Source organism: Canis lupus, chromosome 35, assembly GCF_048164855.1.
Source record: "Canis lupus baileyi chromosome 35, mCanLup2.hap1, whole genome shotgun sequence".
In the NCBI taxonomy this organism is placed as follows: Eukaryota; Metazoa; Chordata; class Mammalia; order Carnivora; family Canidae; genus Canis; species Canis lupus.
The window spans coordinates 26837733-26856382 of record NC_132872.1 but is presented as its reverse complement, the minus strand read 5'-3'; the positions used below and the strand labels follow the sequence as shown (position 1 = coordinate 26856382).

The 18650-nt window shown below is 34.6% G+C and overlaps 1 protein-coding gene across 21 annotated transcripts in view; it reads left to right on the top strand.

Moving 5' to 3' along the window:
- The window catches only part of EPHA6 (EPH receptor A6), an 872277-nt gene that overhangs the window by 715660 nt on the left and 137967 nt on the right, over positions 1-18650 (top strand). For 17 of the 21 annotated variants that reach the window (XR_012024450.1, XR_012024449.1, XR_012024448.1 and 14 more), the window contains one exon: positions 3599-3724. The exons of 3 other annotated variants lie outside the window; for them this stretch is intronic. Coding sequence is in view for 15 of the 18 variants with exons in the window: in XM_072812315.1 (XP_072668416.1) it covers positions 3599-3724 (126 nt within the window). In the remaining 3 variants the exon portion in view is untranslated. Of the gene's footprint in view, positions 1-3598; positions 3725-9052; positions 9154-18650 lie in introns of those variants that run through there. One more of the 21 variants, XM_072812322.1, reaches the window with a different exon arrangement.

Genomic DNA, 18650 nt, shown 5'->3' with positions numbered 1-18650 from the left:
GGACATCGACAACCACCAAACTACTCAAGGATAGAAAAATCACCAACTCCTGTAGCCAGTGACTTAAGCTAATTCACCATTTGCAAGTAGTTAACAGTGCCTTTTGTTAGTCTGATAATCAAAAGTGTATGAATAAGGATCCCTGGATGGCTCAGTGGCGCCTGCCTTTGGCCCAGGGTATGATCCTGGAGTTCCGGGATCGAGTCCCACATCGGGCTCCCTGCATGGAGCCTGCTTCTCCCTCTGCCTGCGTCTCTGCCTCTCTCTCTCTCTCTCTCTCTCTCTGTCTCTCATGAATAAATAAATAAAATCTTTAAAAAAAAAGTGTGCGAAATTATATTTGAGTTAGGGTTGTGAGATTTCGTAAATAAAAATACAGGATGCCCGACTATCTGACAACTCTGTATTAGAGACAATATAATGCTAATATCCAATATGGTGTCTCTTTAACCCACTGACTAATAATCACTAACAAACTGGAAAGTCACTGATTAGAGGTTTAGAAAAGCATGCATAAAGTGACTCATCTTATATTTCAAACTTGTAATGAAAGAGAAGGATACTCTCATCAACAAAAAGCCTAATTTATACTGACAAATACTTAGTCTGCTGAACGCAACTAAAAACAAAATACTGATGGACATTTACATTTATCCCACTACAGATATTAGCTGTTGTTTGTTCTTTGGCTACAATGTAATTAATTAATAAGTTCTATACTTGCTTATTTATTTTGTCATTTTCTTACTTGCTTTCATTCCAGTACAGTGTAATGTTAGTCACTATAGTGATTCAGCACTTCCATACATCACCTGGGTGCTCATCACAAGTGCCTCCTTAATCCTCATCCCCTATCTCACCCATCCCCCCACCCACTTGCCCTCTGGTAACCCATCAGTTTGTTCACTTTAGTTAAGAGTCTATTTCTTGGTTTGTGTGTGTCTCTCTTTTATTTTGTTACAATTACTGATTAAAAAAAGAAGAAGAAACATCAAGAGCCAGCAAGTTAAACAATACAGCAACCAGACTAAAATTATTTGATATCAAATCCCAAAAGTTTCCTGAACTTAATTCCTTGTAGATTATGAGATAAGAGAATTATAACAAAGAATAAATTCACCTTCATTATTGAGTTGTGAAAACAGAGCTATAGTGTTTTATGCAATCTCTACTGACATGACTGACCCAAAGGAGAAACATAAGACATTATTAGCATATAATATGATATTTCAACTGAATATGTATTCATGTACACCAGCTTTTCTGTTTGTTTGTTTCATATATATATATATATATAAAAATGACAGTTCCTTAAGGAAGAGATGCCACAATAAATGAAAGGCCTTTTAACCCACAATAAAGAAACATAACAAAGCCATTATGAATGATGCAGCAAGTTTAGGAAAATGAAAGCTGTTATTAAATGTGACAGGCTGTCATAACAAGAAAAATAGTAATCAGTGTAATCAGAGCAATAAAATAATATTTGTATTTTGTTTCTTTCAAGGAGTTGAAATAATGGACATCTTTTCTAAGTTAACAGTTTCAAGTAATATGGCAAAAATAGCAAAAACAAAAATAAAAACCTCTAAATGTGAAGCATATTAACATTAAAGTCCCTTCTAAATGCTTTTGTTTTTCTTCAAATTTCCTTTAAGATAATTATCTTCATATTCCTTTTTTCTTTCCTGTGCATGATTATGTTATTCTTTTTCTTTACAATCTAGTAGTCTTGAACCAAGCTTCCTGTCACTTGGCTCCAATAAATTCATAATCAGCTACAATTGGAATATTTCTGTTTTTCACAGCCTGTAATAAAAATCTAAATTTCTTATAATTAATTACTTTCTCTGAAGTAAAATCACCATTTCTTTTGTAACTTTAAGAATGCAGTATAAATATATAATTATCTCTACCCAGTATTCAGTGATGCTCCTCAGACAACACTGAAACACTGCAGCATGGGACATGTGTACCTGGGGGTGTATTTGTGCACAATGTTAGATACCCCCCCCCCCATAATAGAAATTAGATTCACTGTTCAGCAGAAGTTACCTCAGAACACTTTCTGGCCCACTACTTGGCCCTTTAGCCATATCTTCTAATGTTTAAGGGACTCAAACCCTGCTGGACCTTTTTACTAAAGCCTCATAGAATTAACAGCAAAACGAGTTTATTTACAGTATATGACTCTTTCTATCCTTTCTTTAATCCAATGTTCAAGGAATTGGCCTCACCCGTTAAAACATCTCTGAAAATCTAAGAAATGCTGTTTTTTCTTTAGTAACAACTCTCTCCATAGAAGCAAGTTGTATACAGTATGGTATACGAGGTCCCTTTAATCCTGGTCAGAGTCCAAAGAGGCTTTAAATTTTAATGTATTTTAGGTAGAAAATTTGTGTCAAGGAACAGAATGAAGTCTATTCACAAATTCATGACTTGCTAAAACAGAGTGTGGGAGGATTGATCCCAAATCTCTTTATCTGGAAACTGCTGGGCCTGGTTGGGGTTTCAGAGGCCCCGAATGATCTGCATTCGTTACCACCATCAGTGGTACTTTGCTTGTAGGGTATGATTGTGATTAAACGTAGATACACCATATCAATTACCAGTGCTTACCAGTACTGAGAGTACATGGATATGAAATTTTCTTCTGAATGACTTCAGTGTCTTGCAGGTCATCGAGGCACCACACTGCAATGCCATTATTCCAAACTGCAGGGTTTCTAATGCATATTCAGAGAATAGCAATCTCCCACACGGGAAGTAGCTCATTATTTATTTTTAATCTGTAGTGGAAAGATTTTGTCCCTGGAGTCTGCCAGCTAAGCGACATCACTTCCCCTTTGCACGCCTCCATTTGCAAGTCTGTGAAATGAGGATCTTTTGACGGGATGATCGCCGATGTCCTTTCCAGCTCTGATGTTCCTTTTATTCTACAATCCATGTAGAATCTTATGGATAAACTTCCAAGTAGTTTACTTTTGGTGGTTTTGCTTCCTAATAGTCTTCTCTAAAGTGAAAAAGCATGTGGTTCTACCTTTGCAAACTCTCACGTCTTCTCCCGAAGAGAAAAGGATAACAAATTAAGAGTCATACATATTGATGTCCTTGCCACTATTTCAGAAACATGTGTAATTGCTGTACGGTATAAAAGTTATCCTCGTTTTAAGCACCACTACTGACATACCTAAAGCAAAGCACCGTTCCTTCCGGTGCAGCTTAGATGTCAGGTCCCGCTGTGGCTGTCTTCTGCGTGTCTGTAACTCATGCGGATGTGGACTCCGCAAATAGACAACCTCAATGACTTATTTATATCCACTTTGTCAAATGGAGGTTTAGAAATTTTATCTTAGCATTCTAATGCTTTTAAAATCGTTTTTGATTGTGACTAGTTAAGAGTAGCTTTCTTTTCAAAAGCTAGATTGATTTTTTTAAGATTTATGAATAAAATACATTTTATTCCCTTTAATTTTATAGCTTCTTTTAAGGTTTGATGTGTGTATTAATTATTAGGGTTTTTTTTTTCCCAGTTAAATGATCAACAACTTTTCCACAAAGAAGATTTTGATTAATGTCCGTTTTTATCTCTTAAAAGGATCCTTCCCGGCCATTGGGGTGGAGGCGTTTTGTCCCAGCTTCCTGAGGGCAGGGTTTTTAAATAGCATCCAGGCCCCGCATCCAGTGCCAGGGGGAGGATCTCTGCCCCCCAGGATTCCTGCTGGTAGGTATTTCAGGTGAAGTTTTCCACCACCTTATACAGCAATTAGGAATGTGTTTGCAAAGGAGAGATGCACAAGACAAAAATAAATATTTCTGAAATATATTGTTGAAAGGAAATGCAAGTGACGTTTCTCTAATGCAGGGACCACATTTATGATATCTAATGCTGCGGAAGTAGTAAAAGGAAGTAGAAGAAGGATCTGTAACCTGATCACCCAATTAGCATAATGCTGCTGCTTCTTCTAGAATAATTTTTACATAAATAAGAACAAGAGCTTTAAATCCCAAATTTCATAACTCAAGAATAAAAATAAAGATAAATTTGAGCTACTTTGCCACTTGGAGTTGGCTACCAGAGAGAATAAAAAACAGCGTTATTAACAGAAAGAGTAATTCCATATTTGGACAAGTTTATAGAGATTTAATTAAAATTTCATTTCACTAAAGAGAATTGATTGGAAGAAATGCCAAAAAATAGCAAATTTGGAAGAACCTTTTGAAAAAGAAAAGTAATACATTCATTGTTTCCCCTAAAAATATCAATCTGACCAAAGCTGTATTTTATTAATGAGAGAAACAAAAGTTAGGAGCTTGAGCATTTTAAAGTGCACTTTCAAAGTTTAGTAAATCAGTTTCTGAATTATCCATGTTATGGTATTATTTCAGTCACAAATCGCTTTTTCCCTCTTATTCTCTAAGATATCCAGCTGCCTTCTTCCATTGTATGAAGGATACAAACCCACTTTATATTTTATCTGTGTTTTAACAAAATAGAATTAGGATATTGATTCTTGGAGTTTTATTTATCATGATTCTTGTGTTTTTTTATCATAAGCAATAATTATGCCACAAATTATAGTAATGACAGCAATGTATTCAAGAGGGTCTGGCCAGCCAACCAATACTGGGAACGTTTGAAGACACTAGGAAAGCCAATAAAAACAAAATTCCAATGTGCACGTTTCTTACTTTTCTTGACAGAATTATACCAACAAAGCCTAAGATTATTATGCTTATATATTTCTGTTGCTTTTCAATTACCCTTGCCTATTTAATTAAAACATACAAAATAACAAACCATAAATAGGCTTTGCTGTCATTTGGTTTTATCATTGGGGAAGTCCTGATTGATAACAGTTGGAGGCTTTGTGGCCAACAATGCCACTGATTGAGTAAGAACCAAAATCATGTGAATTAAAAATTAGCAATTTTCATTCTAATGAGTGCCACTTTTTTTCCTCTTTAGAAACAAAACTAGTTCAATTGCACAGAACTGTTGTCATTGTTGGTGGTGATTGTGGTGTTGTTGCAAAAGACTAGAAATAAAAATCTATATAAGCTAAGCTCTCAGTTACCTGCAAATATAAAAAGACAGTTTTCACATATGTTATTAACATCTCAGTGATTGGAATTGAGGAATGGGTGATTTGTAGTTTAATGGCTTAATCCTTAACTCTGGATGACAGATCTTGGTGGATTTAGGTATGTTTGGCAGAAATGACATTGCAGAGTTCAGGAGTGACTTGAATTATTCAGCATCACCAGTAAAAAATAAATAAGTAGCCCTTGTCACTTAGCCACTGAGAATGATAGAAGAAAGGTGATGTTTCTATAACACATACACAGAAACAACTTTCTAGAGAGAGATCTAAAAGAACACTCTAGCACTCCATTCTTCTCGGCTTTAAGCCAAATTTGCCTCCAGCTTTCATAGGAGAGAAAACTCAGTTCAGTTTTCATGACTTACATACAAATCAGGTGTAACAAAATTGCTTCATAAAAAATTTATAGATCTAAACTCGTTCCTGTTCCCTCAAACTGAAATTAACTCAACTCACTTTTCCTGGCTTATATCACTTTGATAAGTGATCCCTGTACACTTCCTCTGGCACTTTTCAGTAATGACTGCTACAATTTCAAAGGTAATTTTTATCCTCTTCCATTCATCGACAGTTTATTTCCCAAGAATTTCCTTTATAATTTTGTGTAAAGAGAAATGAAGCAGTAATCATGATAAGTGTTTATTCTTTCCTATTTTTAAAAAGCATTTCTTTGCCATCTAATAGATGAACTCAACCCTTCAGGTCGAGGACATCATCGAGAAAGCAATTCCTCCCTTGACCTGTACCATGGTATTTTAAACGGTTAGCCAAAGGCTGATGGCCACCGGGCAGCAATTAATTTGCTTTCTCCCAATTGATTATATTTCACCATACGTCGAGGGTCTCAAAAGATATTAGCTATGTCATTCAAAGAATCACAAAACTTTTTCTGATGATGGTGCTAATTTAGTTCCCGGTTACTTATCTTAATCAAATTTAAATGAGATATGCGATGCTGTCTTGTGTAAAATAGCTTCTTCGCATTCATGTCACACTGCTCTCAAAGAGCAATGTTTTTATAGTCGTTATTTTTACACTGACTGCAATAATGAATCATTGACTCATGAGACCCAGGAAGAAGATAAGCCTGAAGTAGGTATTTATGTAACTGTTGTCAATTGTTTAGACTATTTATATGACCTTTCTCATTTCTAGAAAGCTCATAAGAAAGAGTTATTATTCTTAGTTTCAAATAGAGAAGAACAACAGAAAGTAATTGGCTGAAAACTGAATAGCAAGTACAGTCATATATTTAATGCAGTGCCTTTCATAGAGTAGCTACCCAATCAAGTAAGAAAAGTCACAGGAAAGAGGAGAGGAAAGAAGATAGGAGAAGAGGGAAGCTGAAAGAGGTGAAGCTGGAATGACACAACTGCTATTATATTTTTAAATCAAAGTCTTCCCTGCTGTACTCTTTCCTATTAAAATCAAATTCTACCTCCCTGAAAAGAATTGATGTCCTTCTTCGAAATGTGTAATCAGACATATATTCTAAAATGATAATACGTTGCCCTCTTTGCTCCATCTAGTTATTTCTTTGATTTAATTCTGTAGCCAAACAGTATCTGAACATGGGAAAGAACATTTTTATATGCCACAGAGTACTGATTACGCATAGGGCCTTAGACTCACAGCTTACCTTATGACAGACTCTGCCTCTACCCAAACCCTTTATGTTTTTGGCCATTTTATTTCACATACCATGTACAAATAAAATCAGCATAATAAAGTCACTGAGAGATAAAATTATGCAGTTATAGTGATGAGGTACTATATGGAAGATTCCTGATTCGGTCTTTTCTCTCACTGAACAGCAATAGCTATCTGACATCATGTAGTATCTTAAATTTATACTAAGATCCAAACATTACAATGTGTCTTAAAAACTAGACTTATTAGTAAAATATAAAGGCATGTTCATTACCTAATGATCACTCAGAAAATAGTGTCCTTAGATGGTATGATTAGATCAACAAATTCTAGGCTGCCTTTTTCTAGCAGTTTTCTGTCCGTTGTAGATGTATTTTTCACTAAGGAAGTAAATATAAGTCATATGTGATGATTATTTTATATGTGTGTATATATATATATATATACACACATATATATATGTGTGTGTATATATATATAATATATATACACATGCAAACTCAAACATATACTTCAAACTAACACAATTTGTCAATTACCATCCAAGTCTGTGAAAGAGAAAACAGAGGAACAGGCAGCAGTGGGATTTAGAAACAGATAAATTCTGAAAGTAATCAATGTCCAAGATTTCCCTGATACTTCCTTTGTGGTTAATCATGGAAGCTCTTTAGCTGTTGAGGGACTATTCTTCTGAAACACCATCACAGTTTGTCTGCCTGTGCTTTAGATACAATGCTATATATAAAATACCTCTTTTGACATTTTTACCTGAGCTTCTCTCTATTGCATTCCATGTGTTAGGGTCAAAGGAAATGGCAAAAATGGAGTGAATCAATCCCATGAGACTCCCTGTCTGCTTACACTGAATCAGATAACAAGAGAAATGTGAACACATGGGGACTTGAAGACCAGAGCAATCATTAAATATATAATTAATAATAATATTTACTTTTATTTAATTTTTTACCATTTGAAAAAAATTTGGATGAGCTTTATACTCAAATAGCCAGACTTCTTCATATCTATATATAAGCATCCCGTGACTAGCCAAGTCAGGGAGTGAATTCACAATCCAGTTTTCTATAGGCTGATAACAGATCCAACTAGACCATCTCTATAGCAAAGGACTTACTGAGCTGAGCCAATATTAAAATGTCTTCAAAGTCCATTAGCCATGATTATCAGTATTTTCCTTTCTATATTTCATGTGAAATCCTATCTGATATGGAGTCAGGACAAATATTACGTGCATTATTATTCAGGCAAAACTTTTTCTTATTCATAAGGCATATAGTTTAGATGGGAGAAATAAGGAATGATAAAGTAAGGTTGAAGCTGCAGAGAATCTCAGACCTAAGAATATAATCTTATCAGATTTTGATGCATACAGAGGACTACAGAAAAGCAGTAGCCCAAATATATTAGACTAAGTGGCAGACTTTGAAGGAATATATGATAAATTAAGTAAAATTGGCATTAACTCAGTATGCCAAGGGAACTCAACAGTGGAAAAGTATATAACTTTTAAATACAATCAAACTGCGGTTCAGAAAAATCAAAGTAAACCATTTCATTTTTTATGTGTTTAGGCATTCTAAAAAAGGTCAGTAACTTTGCTTGAGGTCTATAATTTGACATTTCAAAATTAATCATTTCGACAAAATAATATCTATAGTTTGGCTTTAGTTCTGAGGATGGTTATCCTTTTGTATGTAGTATATACGACAGTTGGCCTTATTTTATCTTTAACAATATACTGTTGCAATCAACATACATAAAGTTTAAGAGATGGTGGTTTACTTTTTAAGTAAGAGATCCTCAAGGGGAAAAATGCTCTTTAATTGAAGGATTTCTATTTTATACATTTCTGCAGTTGAGAATGTTGCCAAATACCCCAAACAAGTTGTGTGTTAATGAGTGTTTGTAAGTGTAGTTACTTAAACCAAAAGCTAATTTTAAAAGATATAGGGAAAACTGGATTAAATGTGCAAAATAAAATCCTGAATAAATATTCACAATGTGAACTATGGCAAAAAAAAAAAAAAAGTAAAAACCTTCATTTGGACTCCTCACTCCTGGTTTTTGTATTCCTTACCATTTGTGTGATCCCAAATAGGACCCAATAGGCCCTAATCAATACTCATTTGTACAGTTCTCCCTAGAGAACTCTCCTCCTTGAAAGTCTGTGCATCTGCAGGCTTCAGAAGGAAACTCTGCAGAACTGCAACTATTACAAAAGACTAGAATGGAGAATCTGGGGCAGGAGTGGGAAGATGACCAATATTATTCTATTTCAGGACTGAGGAGTGGCATAGAGAAGAGAGGGTGGCTGATAAAACAGCAAAGAGACCACACCCAACCAACAGAAGCACAAGGAAGGTGACATAAGTGATTGTATTTGTAGTCATACACCAATAAATAACCCCTTTAAAACATTTCATTATTGCTACGTTAGAGGGTTAGTTAAAAACACTTATTTGGGATATACTGATGGTTTCCAAAACCTGTGCAAGAGGAGCTGGCCAGATACTGTCAAGGTTGTGTTCAGTCTGCTTCCTCAATTGCTTGAAGTCATTGGTTCCAAAGAGCAGGGTTCTTTGGCTTACCTGAGGAGAAATAACACAAAAGATTAGAAAATCATTGCAAACTTAAGGAAGACAACTTGAAGATACCACTTGGGATAAGAAAAGTCAGGATGGGAGCAAACACAAACTTGAAGGCATAATTCCAACTTTCAAATAACATTCATTTTGTAAAAACTTTAATCTATTGACATCTATTAGTTTAAGGACTCTTATAGAGTCCTGAAGTTGTAGCACAGGTCATAGATTCAGTTTCCTTATGGATAATACTTTGTTTCTTGGCCGAAAATAAGAGATGCTTCACCAAGAAAATTGGCATATGATCACATATGTAAAGATTTGCATACAATTTCAGGAGGTCTCCAAATGAAGAATCTCAGGTTCTTAGAAACTCCATATCTTTTACATAAAGTTATGTGTAGTTGACATATCTGAGCACCATTATCTTTATGTAAGTTGACAGTGCATTTAAAAGAAAAATTGTAAAAACAGAGCTGTAGTATACATTCGCTATCAAACTCTTGAATGTTTGCAAAGAGAATTTCTATTTTTTTTCTTCCAGAACATGAAAAATATTAAAAGAATCTTTAAGTGATCTCCAGATTTTTTACTGGTTCTTTTTTACTTCTTCTTTACTAGTACTTTTTACTAGTTTCAGATTCTTTGAATGGTTCTAGCCTTTGATCTTAGCTATGTATTCTTAATAGTATACATGTTTCTTTTTCTTAATATCATTTGTAGAAGTTTGAATCTTAACAATCTGGACCTTATTTATGTGGCTGTTTAAATTCTCCATTGAAACTATAGATCTATTCCCTAGAGATCCTCCTGTTTTATTATTACAAATTGTGTCATCTATTTTTGATGCTATTCAAAGAAACTGTCAACACTTTCAAAAGATTCATCTCAGAATCATTTTCTTTTCACAAAGAAAAATTCTAAAAAAAAAAAAAAAACTTTGTACAGCTTGCTAAATGAGCTAAGTCTCCATGTGAATCAGGATTTAATCTTTGTGTGGGTTGAAGTTGTTGTGTCTGTGTTTGTTCACCTTCGTTGGAAACATGATAAGCAACTGAGCTACTCAAATGCCTTTTCCTCTCCCACAGGGCCTCATCCATGCCCTCATGGGCTGCTGGGCCACTTAAGAACTTAAATAAGTGGGGATAGACCAATCTTGTTAGAAAACATGTCACATCTCAGCATTCACTCTTTTGGCTGGCAGGACAAAGCACAGTGGAAGTTGCCTGGTGGCACAATGTTAGCTTTTCATAGTTCTATGCATAGAGAGGTCTTAAAGAAAGTTTAATTAGCAAAACTGAACTTCCTTTCTATTTTTTCCTTTTTAATTAAACCCCTTCTAAGAATTGCAGAAAAGACTCAAAAATAAGTAGTAACTTTTCTATGAAGAACAAAGGAAAGTAGTTGGTACTTTATATTGTGTATATATTCTTCATTGAACACATGTTTTCTCCCTTATAATTAAAATTTCACCATAAGTCACCTATGTAGTTGATATTAAATATATCCTCTCTAGATATTTGCTTTATTTTTATATTTTGTGTTGATTTTCTTTTGATTAGTGAATGATATAAAAGACAAAAAAAAAAAAAACCTGATTAATTGATTGGTTATGTAACCATAAGGCACTTCTGAAGCCAGAAATGAAGCATTTGAAACAATACAGGGAAAAAATGTTACCTTCTCTCAAAAGCTTCAAGACTCTCTCTTGAAGTTTTTCTTTGTAAAGGAACCTCCGACTCATTATCATAAATAATGTGTGAGAATGGGGATAGCAAAATCTAAAGGTTTTTCCAGCAAGTTTCCTTATCATGTATTTCCTGTTTGTATAGAATATGATAGAGCTTTATGAGACTTTAAAATCCTAGAACTTCTCAAGGACAAAACATCTTTAGGAGCAACTGAGTATCCTGTCCATAATAACTTTATAGGATGTGTTCCTAAGATGAGGCACAGACATTTAGGATAATACTTTATGTCTCCGAATTACTAATGGAGGCCCAAGTATCATTTGGGATATAGCAAGATGGTTAAGCACTCAGAATCTGGAGCCAGATCTCTTGGTTTCAAGCCTTGGCTCTGTCAGTTGCTCACTGTGCATCCTTGGAAAAATTACTTTACCTCTTAGTGCATCTATAATCTGAGCTGTTAAATTGAACTAGTAATTACACTTACCACTAGAGTTGATATAAGGATTAAATGAGTTAACACATGTAAAACCCTTACAACAGTGCCTAGCATATTGAAAAACTTATTTTTTAAAGTTAGTCATTACATATGTGCTGATTTAAATATAGTATATATTGTTAAATCATCTACACAAAAGGTTTTCACAGCAAATAAAACAACAAAGACAGCATAAAATCATTTATTTGATGCATGGTTTAATCTTTTGAAAGATTTGATTATTTGGGGGCAGAGGGAGAGAGAGAGAGAGAGAGAGAGAGAGAATATCTTCAGATTCTCTCCTGAGTGTGGAGCCCAACTCAGAGATCCATCTCACAATCGGCGAAATCATGATCTGAACCAAAACCAAGAGTCAGATGTTTAACAACTGAGCAACCCAGGCATCCCTGGTTTAATTTGGTATTGAATTTAGATATACAACATTTCAAGTCATGGGAATTGTCTGATGCATTTTGTTCATTGCTGCCTAGTGGCAATTAAATAATTGATTATTATATCATCAGTTGCTTATTGTATAGTCATGTCTTTCAACAATGGTCGAAAGCAAAAAGTCATAAATCAGATAATTTCAAAACATGTACAGTTAATTTGATCATTGTTATAATACTTTTGTAAATATGAATGCACTACAAAATCAAGAAAAGCCATTCTTAAAAATTTATATGTTATTAAAATTTTGCAGTATGGTTAGTGTCATATAGTAGAAACAATATCAAACATTAGGGATCTTTGGCAGTAACTTTCATTGTCAACAAGACACTTCTAATTAAGAAGAAGTCTTTCTGCCCATCTGGTAATTTTCAGTAGAAAGAATAGTACAGAATATTACTGAAGTTAATTGATGCAGATGGTGTGCCGCTGCTTCCGGGAACTGGCAGGAAAATTGTGTTTCATTTCTTTAGCCTCACACCTTTCATTTACACTGAAACAAATCTAGATTGAGAAATGCCACAGTTTTCATAAATGCAATCCCTCCTCCTAATTTCTGCTCAGCTGTTTCATCATTGGATGAAATAATTTATTCTTCAGCATTTCTCTCAGGGCATTTGGATCACATCTAAATTTAAAAAACAAAATTAAAAAAATTAAGACAAAGCATGGAACCAAATCAACATAGTTATCATAGAGATTTGGGAGTTTCAAATAGCTTTAAGGTTAAAATCAATTCCAAATTAACCATAAAACATATTGTTACAGGTACAAATATGTTGAGTACAAAAGATGCAGTCTAACTTGTTAGATAGGAATAAGAATCTATTTCCTACACTAGCTATTCCAAAGGAACTATATATTATAGTATACCATTTAAAAATTTTAAAATACCCATTTTGATTATTTTACTCTAGGAGTAACCATCTTGTTCTTTAAAGCAACTTCAAACCTGTCGATTTCAGGTGCATAGAATCTAAATAGACTTTTGGGACCATCAAGAAAGCTAAATATACTGATCGTAGTCATTTTTAGTTATGAATCTTTTTAACTCTGAAAGCCACTTCTTAGTTTAGGATTCAACATCTAGCCACGGGCGTAAGTTGTGATATTTGTGTTTATCCGTTCATTCTTTAAGCTGTTATTAGGTGATTGAGTATTTAGTATAATGTACGATTCTCTGTATTGTAAACACTTTAGCTCATTTAATCTCACATATCACACAATGGAACAAATATTATTATATGATAATATGTAATATACAAATATACAAATACATGCAAATAAGGAGGTGAGTTAATATAACATAGGTGAGTTATGAAAGGTCATTTCTCCAAAGTGGAAGTCTTCAATACCACATTATCTGACTCTAATCCTACAACTTCTCACTGTGATGAGCACACAAGGTATAAAGTAACCAACCATCCCAATTTGCCTGAGACATGAGAATTTCAGTGCAAAAACTGGGAATTTACTATATTATATAAAATATGTAAACTACTCATTTTTACTTTGCCATAGGATAATAAAAGAATTTCTATGTCAATGCCAAATTACAATAAAATATGGAAATGATCCATTTTTATAAAACTAGTTTTTGCTACATGGTGAACAAATACTACTAAGAAGAGGAAAACAGGGGCAGCCCTGGTGGCTGAGTGGTTTAGCACCGCCTTCACCCTGGGGCCAGATCCTGGAGACCCCGGATCGAGTCCCACGTCGGGCTCCCTGCATGGAATCTGCTTCTCTCTCTGCCTGTGTCTCTGCCTCTCTCTCTCCCTCTCTGTCTGTCATAAATAAATAAAATCTTTAAAAAAAAAAAAAGAGGGAAACAGATAATTGCACAAAAATGAAGGAAAGCCAATGTATGCCAACATTTTTAAGTGCCAACAATTGCCAGACACTGTGCTAACTATACATTTTCTCATCTAATTCTTTGAAATCCAGGTGTAGTAAGTTACTATTATCCTCATTTTGTAAATGTAAAAACTGAGAAAGTGAAAATAATTTCCCCAAGATCATGTAGCTAGTAGGTAGCAGGGCTAAAATTTGAAGTTTTATCTTTGGATCCATGTGTTTTACAATGCGAGGAATTTAGGATTTACTGATTTGCTATTCCATTATTTCAGTAACTCTTTTCTTGGACTAGAATTCACTACAGAATGGTATGCCATTAAAAAGAAAAATAAATTTAGTAGCTATTCTTTACCTAGTTCTGTGCTCAACAGTGAATTTGCTGAGAAGAACTATACACGATTTTTTACCTCCAGGGCATTTGAGAGTAGGAGGCAGACACCTCCATAGTAAACACCAATACCACACCATAAGTGTGTCATGATTGTTTGATTAAGATGTAAAGAGAGGAGAAAGGAAACAATCAGATCTTCCTAAAAGCAAAGTGATTCATAGAATTGACAATGGAGACAGTATTTAAGCTCTGCTTTTTCTTTTCTATGTATATGATTTTACTGGAAGAAGGCAATCTTCCAGGGAAGAGAGGAGGTACAAGTGAAGTCATACTTCATGAATTATAAGTCCCCTAGAGAATTTGAAAAACAGGAAATCGGGGACTAGGAGGAGATAAAAATGACACCAGAACAAAGGTAGAGGAGAGATTGTGAAGGAATTTATCGCCAAGAAGTTTAGACTTTAATCCTGGAGCTAACAACAGTAAGTAAAACAGGTTTTTAAAGGAGGCATTAGCCCTTCATGGTAATTGACTGTTTACCTATTTTGGTTCCCCATTCCACTCTACACTCCATGGAGCAAGGATCAGGTATCGATTGAGGATTGGATTTGTTTTGTTTTAGAGAGAGTGCGTGTTTGCTCATGAACAGGTGCAAGGCGGGGGAGGGGAGTGAGGGAGAGCAAGAGACTCTTAAGCGGACTCCACGCTGAGCACAGAGCCTGATGCAAGGTTCAGTCTCATGATGCTGAGATCCTGACCGGAGCTGAAATCAAGGATCGGACACTTGACCAACTGAATCACGTAGGCACCCCTGATTGAGCATGATTCTTTGAAAGCCGGAGGAGTACTTGATGTGTAGTAGGCATTAAAAAAATGTTTGATGCATCGCTGAATGTCTGAAATAATGGTTACATAAGCCTTAGCAAGTATAATTAGTAACTGATTATTTTAATAAATGAAGCAAGAGAAAACAGAGTATGGGCAGCAATAACAGATTTTATATCGTCAGCACAGCGTAATGACTTACAGACTAACAGGGATTTGATAAAGTGAGAAGTCTAATATTACAGTAGGATTTCAGACCTGGGTAACTAGATAGATGGCAATGTTTTAGAGAAAGTTCAGGGGAAATGTTAAAAGATTTTATTTGAATTCAGTCGAGGATAAGATTCATTTGGGACACGATCTGATAGTAACTAGGCAACAGTATAAGGAAAAAGTCATTCCCCAATTTTAGTACTTATTTTATGAATAAAAATAATTAATATAACTTTGTTCAAATTTATGTCATCCATATTTTTAATGCCTTAGAGGGATAGGAAAATTATTTATTCTCAAATCCATTTGAGATTATAATTATAAGTCACTATCTCTATAACAGAAATGGGGGAGGTAGAAATAGATTAAAAATAACTGGCTTTAAAAGTCTAGAATTGTAACCGGGGGGGAAATAAAGCAGGCAACCTGTCATCCAAGTTATTGCCACAAATTTTATTACATGGTAGACAAAATATAGACATGATATAATGTTAAATAAGCTAGAATTGATTTAAATCTGTAATAGAGTTTGGAGGTCATTGCGATTTGTTTAGATTCTTGATATTACTGACAGCATATTAGAAATGGCCAAGCTGATACAAAATACTACATTCAGCAAAAACTCATTACTCATACGAAAATGTTAAATCTCTGTAATCCCCTTCTTTCACAGATCTTCATGAGGCAAACAAACAACAAATATACTGTTTCACTCATGAAATATTTTCCCCACGTATCCTTAGAACATTTAAAGAACGCTTTTCTTCTGTTTTCTTTAATAACACTTTTATCATCATGTGGTTTCTCAACATCACCCATATCAAAATCATCTTGAGTATTGGGCAACTGAGAATTTGGAAGAAAAAAAAATACATTAGTCAATTGTTCATTAAAGTCTCAAAGAAAATATTTTTCCTTATAATAGAAAAAAGATGATCTGGGATTTTATGATTCATTGAGTTCAGGATATAAATAAGTGATTTCTTCCAAAGTTTTTATTCCAATGCAGTTTAAGATATACATAACCATTTCCAGGCTATTTTTTGAAGGATAAAAAAGTGAATGAAATTCACTTTTTGTATGACTTGTAGAAGTACTTTTCAAGAATCTCTTAACCTGATGAGGCTTCTATAAAAGGATTTTGAGACTTGACTAACATTCAAGAATGTTGGAGTTTGTTGACTTCAGTACATTGCAAATACTAAGTTAATTCTGTGACATGAGGCTTTGGGAAACTGGCTAAAATTGTAAAAAATAGAGAAGCTGAAATATTTTGAAAATATAAAAAGAGAATTAATCACCTCCAAATATATTTTCCAAGAACAGTAATGTATTGTATAGTTTTTACGTATTTGAAAATAGGACTGTTACCCTTAACTCATCTATTTTGTTGATTATAAAATGTGATCATAGACTGTAAAGTTGCTTGTAATCTTCACAGTGTAGCTAACCTCCCTATAGAAAACCACTAGGAAACAAATTACAGGTTAGATGCCAGCAGTCTTCTAATAAAACAGCTCCTTAGTTTAATAATAGCAGCTCTAAACTGATGTTACTGCACAAAATACAAAAGATGCAGAGCTCAGGTGTGAAACTTCTAATTCACAAGAAACCGGGGGAGTCTTCATTTGACTCTTTATTATCTTTAATGAGAAGATGAAACTTGTCACTGATGAATGTTAAGATCGCATCAAGTATCTCCCAAAGAGTTATAGATAGAAATAATTTCAAAGTACTTGGTATTCACATAGATTAGAATCTTGCTCAAACACTTCAGTGCTACTCTCTGAGGAATTATGAAAATTGTTGAGAATTTTGAAGTCAACTTGCTCCTATAAAGCACCTACTCTGCTCATCTTTACAGAAACATCGTTTTGAGAAACCTCGTGAGTGGGGATACATAGGAGTAATATATAGGGAATTTAGGAGAGAAAAAGAACCTAACAGAATCAGACACAACGTTTTATAGTGTAGGCAATAGATGTGATGGGAATGCCACTATGGGAAATATCGCTGTGGAGACTTTCAAGGAATAGGTGCAGCATATACATTCTGGGAGGTGTGGGGTGAGATTAGGGAGAGAAACAAATCGGTGGGTAATATAGCAGGGGAATGCCAGAAGGAATAGCAGAGGAGACAGGACTAAGCAATACAGCTAATGGAACAGGAGATGGTAGGGCTGGCTAGGAGAGAGGAGGTCCAGCACGGGATGAACCTTTCTGCTTTAATCTATAAATTATGTCTGAGATGCACCTATGGCATAAAAATTAAGAGCTTAAGCTCTGAGACTCTCTACCTGACACTGCCACTTACCAGCTGTTTAACTCTGGGCAAGTACTTTAATTTTCCCTCAATTTCCTTATCTGTGTAATAGGGCTAATCATAATTTGTATCAATACAAGTGAAGTGCTTACAAGCTCTTTTTATTGTATCAAGACTGACATTCTTATGGAGAGGATTTTTATTTTATTTTATTTTATTTTATTTTATTTTATTTTATTTTATTTATACTAAATATGTTTCCTGGCAGCGATGGTCAAGGTAGATGAAAAAGGTATGACTCTGGGCAGCTGAATTCAGTGGTAACCCAGTGTTTTCCCCTTAACTTCCATGATCCATTATAATTGAAACTGAAATATTGGTCTCAGAATTTTCATATTTAGTATCAAAAATGATCTTTTGTGTTTGCATCAGACTCCTGTTTCCAAGCTCTCTGAAACCAGTAGCCAAATAAAAGATTTCATGACAAGTGGTCAGATTTAAAACCTGGATCTTGGGCAGCCTGGGTGGCTCAGCGGCTTAGCGCCGCCTGCAGCCCAGGGCGTGATCCTGGAGACCCTGGATCGAGTCCCACGTCCGGCTCTCTGTATGATGCCTGCTTCTCCCTCTGCCTGTGTCTCTGCCTCTCTCTCTCTGTCTATATGAATAAATAAATAAAATCTTAAAAAAATAAATAAATAAAACCTGGATCTTCTAGATCCTTGCTACAATAGTGCTGACAGTTCACTTGACCGCCATATTTTCTGATAAAGTTCTGTATCTGTATTTGAGTGAAATTAATGACTTTGAGGAACATTATGGAAATCCACCAAGATGGAAAATTTCTTTGGATTCTCATACTATGCATGATAAAAAGGGAGTTTTATTACTACATTTAACCTTTAGCACATCTTTCTTGAAAATATAGATTCAAATGTAAAATCTAGCATTTGCAGACATTGTACTAATTTGTTATAGTCACCCTTTTTAACCCATAAGGCTTTGAGTTCATAAAAGGGACATGAATTACAATATGAGATCTAATATTTCCGTCATTAGCACACATAATTTCTTTCCAGATCTTTTGTACTTATGAGGAAAAACTCTGTGCACAGTGCAGATTCAATTGCTAAAAATCTCAATGAGAAGCAAGAAATACAGTTGTAAAAAGTAGATATGTCATATATGTTTATT